This window comes from Rhincodon typus, unplaced genomic scaffold (genome assembly GCF_021869965.1).
Source record: "Rhincodon typus isolate 14 unplaced genomic scaffold, sRhiTyp1.1 hic_rhity00007532, whole genome shotgun sequence".
NCBI classification, from domain to species: domain Eukaryota; kingdom Metazoa; phylum Chordata; class Chondrichthyes; order Orectolobiformes; family Rhincodontidae; genus Rhincodon; species Rhincodon typus.
Genome location: NW_025973170.1, coordinates 1,082 through 3,652, shown reverse-complemented (window position 1 = coordinate 3,652; position 2,571 = coordinate 1,082). Strand labels below are relative to the sequence as shown.

The window sequence follows — 2,571 nt, the reverse complement described above, 5'->3', positions numbered from 1 at the left end:
GCGCACGGACAGACCCAGTGGTGTCTTGGGAACGTCAAGAAACACACCTTGGGCTAGAGCAGCGTCCCTGACTGAATTCACACGGAACTGGAAAGGCAGCGAGAGAAAGCTGGGACACAGAGAGAATCTCCTATTCTCTCAGACTGAGCGCTTTCATCTGGGGGAACACCAGGCAGACTGTTAGCAAAGGACAGGAGAGAGAGAGAGAAACACTCGAATATTCAGCCAAGCCTGAATTGAGCAAAGAAAATCGTAAGTAATTCATGGAGGGAAAGTATTACTGTGCGATTACGAAATAATTTACGAACGGTTAAACGAGACGAAAGCCCTTGCAGGGAGACAAAGTTGATGGTCTCCATTCCAGTGTAACTTCAGGGCTCATGTTTGACTGTGATTTTCTCTGACCAATACTCCTTTGAAGAAGTCCAAGTTGTAACGAGCAGTTCGGAATTTTGGCCCGAAAGCTTTGGAAATTGTAAAGGGGTTGGTGTAAGAGGAGTGAGAGAGTTCCTCCAGCAGGCTGAGCAGGAAGGGAGAGAGGGATTCCTGAAGGGGCTGATGGAGCAGAGAGCAGCTGGCCTGGATCAGGGCGAGAACCTGAGCTCCCGGCTCAGCCTCCTGCAGGAATTCGCCAACCTCTCCTCGCAATTCCAGGGCATCCAGCTCATCCAATCGTTCAAACCCCTCATCATTCCGTGCTACGCGCTGGTGGTCTTCATCGGCATCCTCGGCAACTACTTGCTCATCCATGTCATCTGCAAAACGAAGAAGATGCACAACACCACCAACTTCCTGCTGGGGAACCTGGCCTTCTCAGACATGCTGATGTGCGCGACCTGCGTGCCCTTCACCCTGGCCTATGTCTTTGAGCCGCGGGGCTGGATCTACGGCAGGTTCATGTGTTACTTCGTGTTCCTGATGCAGCCCGTCACGGTCTTTGTCTCGGTCTTCACCCTGACTGTCATCGCCGTCGATCGCTACTACGCCACGGTGCACCCCCTCAGGAGGAGGCTGACCATACCCAGCTGTGCCTACCTGCTGACCACCATCTGGCTCCTGGCGTGTCTCCTGGCAGCCCCGGGCCTGGTACACACCTACTATGTGGAGTTCTTCCATCAGGACTTGACCATCTGTGAGGAGTTCTGGGTGGAGTTGGAGAAACCCAGGCTGCTGTATGCCTACAGCACCCTGCTGGCCACCTACGTCCTGCCCTTCTTGGTCATCTCGCTCTCCTACCTCCGCATCTCCGTCAAGCTGAAGAACCGTGTGGTGCCCGGCAACATCACCCAGTCCCAGGCCGAGTGGGACCGAGCCAGGCGCAGGAGGACCTTCCGCCTCCTGGTGTTGGTCGTGGCTGTTTTCGGCCTTTGCTGGCTCCCCCTGCACCTCTTCAACATGATCAAGGACATTGACTTTGACCTGATCGACAAGCAGTACTTCAACCTCATCCAGCTGCTGTGCCATTGGCTGGCCATGAGCTCTGCCTGTTACAATGCCTTCATCTATGCCTGGCTCCACGACAGCTTCAGGGGGGAGCTGAAGAAGATGTTCACCTGGAGGAACCAGAAGGTGGCTCCCACTGCTCACTGTGTCATGGCCAGTGTGGTTTTGTAAATAAAGCAGAGTCCGGGTGGGGCAAAACTACATGATCTCTAAGTACAAACCGGGAACAAATCAGACTTGTGTGCCAGGAACTGATAATCTGGGGAGAGACCTGGCAGTATATGTGCGCAAATAGTAGAAAGTGTCGGGTGACAGGTTGAGAGACACGGTGAGTCCTGTTGGCAGGATGAGTGCAAAAGCAACAAAGTTATGATTAACCCTGCTAGAATTCTAAGTCAACCTCAGCTGGAATGCAGAGTGCGGTAGACAGATTGAATCCTACCTTTGAAAACTGAACTGGATAATTATTTGAAGAGAAACGGTTGGGAGGACTGCAGTAAAGACTTGGGTTAGCTGAGTAGTTGTCACAGATAGCCCACATTGGCAAGGCAGGTTGAATGGCCTTATTCTGTGTTGTTACCATTCTGGAATTGTATGTGCAAGGGAGTGAGAGAGTTGCAAAACAATAGACTACAATGATTTTTGACATGGTTTATGGGGACAAACTGTCTTCCCCATTCAAAGTTCAGGAATGCTGTTTTATGTCCCTGTCTCCCAACTTTTAAGTTTTTTTTTAAGAGTTGCAAAGCACAGTATGAATCTAGAATGTGCTCCCCCCAATTTGTACTGAAATGTTTATACAACGGACAGTGATCGAACATTGTTGATGTGTTCTACACTTAATCGAAGTAAGTGTCTCAATTGCATGCTAAAAATTATTGCAAATGTGAATTATATATAAATCATAACCTGCAGCAGAATACTAAGAGGAAATATTTAATGAATATAAATATCCTTTATCAACAGTTTTGGTCACCTTGCAACAGAAAGGATGTTATTAAACTGGAAAGAGTGCCAAAGAAATTTACAAAGATGTTGCCAGGACTCAAGGGACTGAGTTAGAGGGAGAGGTTAGACAAGCTGGGAGACTGAGGGGGGATTCTTATGGAAGTGTATAAGATCATGAGA

At 49.2% G+C, this 2,571-nt stretch overlaps 1 protein-coding gene across 1 annotated transcript; it reads left to right on the top strand.

The window, feature by feature from the left end:
* The first annotated feature begins 558 nt into the window (after nucleotides 1–558).
* On the top strand, nucleotides 559–1,723 carry LOC109917411 (prolactin-releasing peptide receptor-like). The gene has a single exon (XM_020517232.2). It carries the CDS (start codon nucleotides 559–561, stop codon nucleotides 1,612–1,614), a length of 1,056 nt encoding a protein of 351 aa, XP_020372821.1. The 3' UTR covers nucleotides 1,615–1,723.
* Nucleotides 1,724–2,571: the final 848 nt, after the last annotated feature.

Coding starts and splice junctions, on each gene's coding strand:
- LOC109917411 (XM_020517232.2), top strand. CDS start 559: ATGGAGCAGAGAGCAGCTGGCCTGGATCAGGGCGAGAACCTGAGCTCC.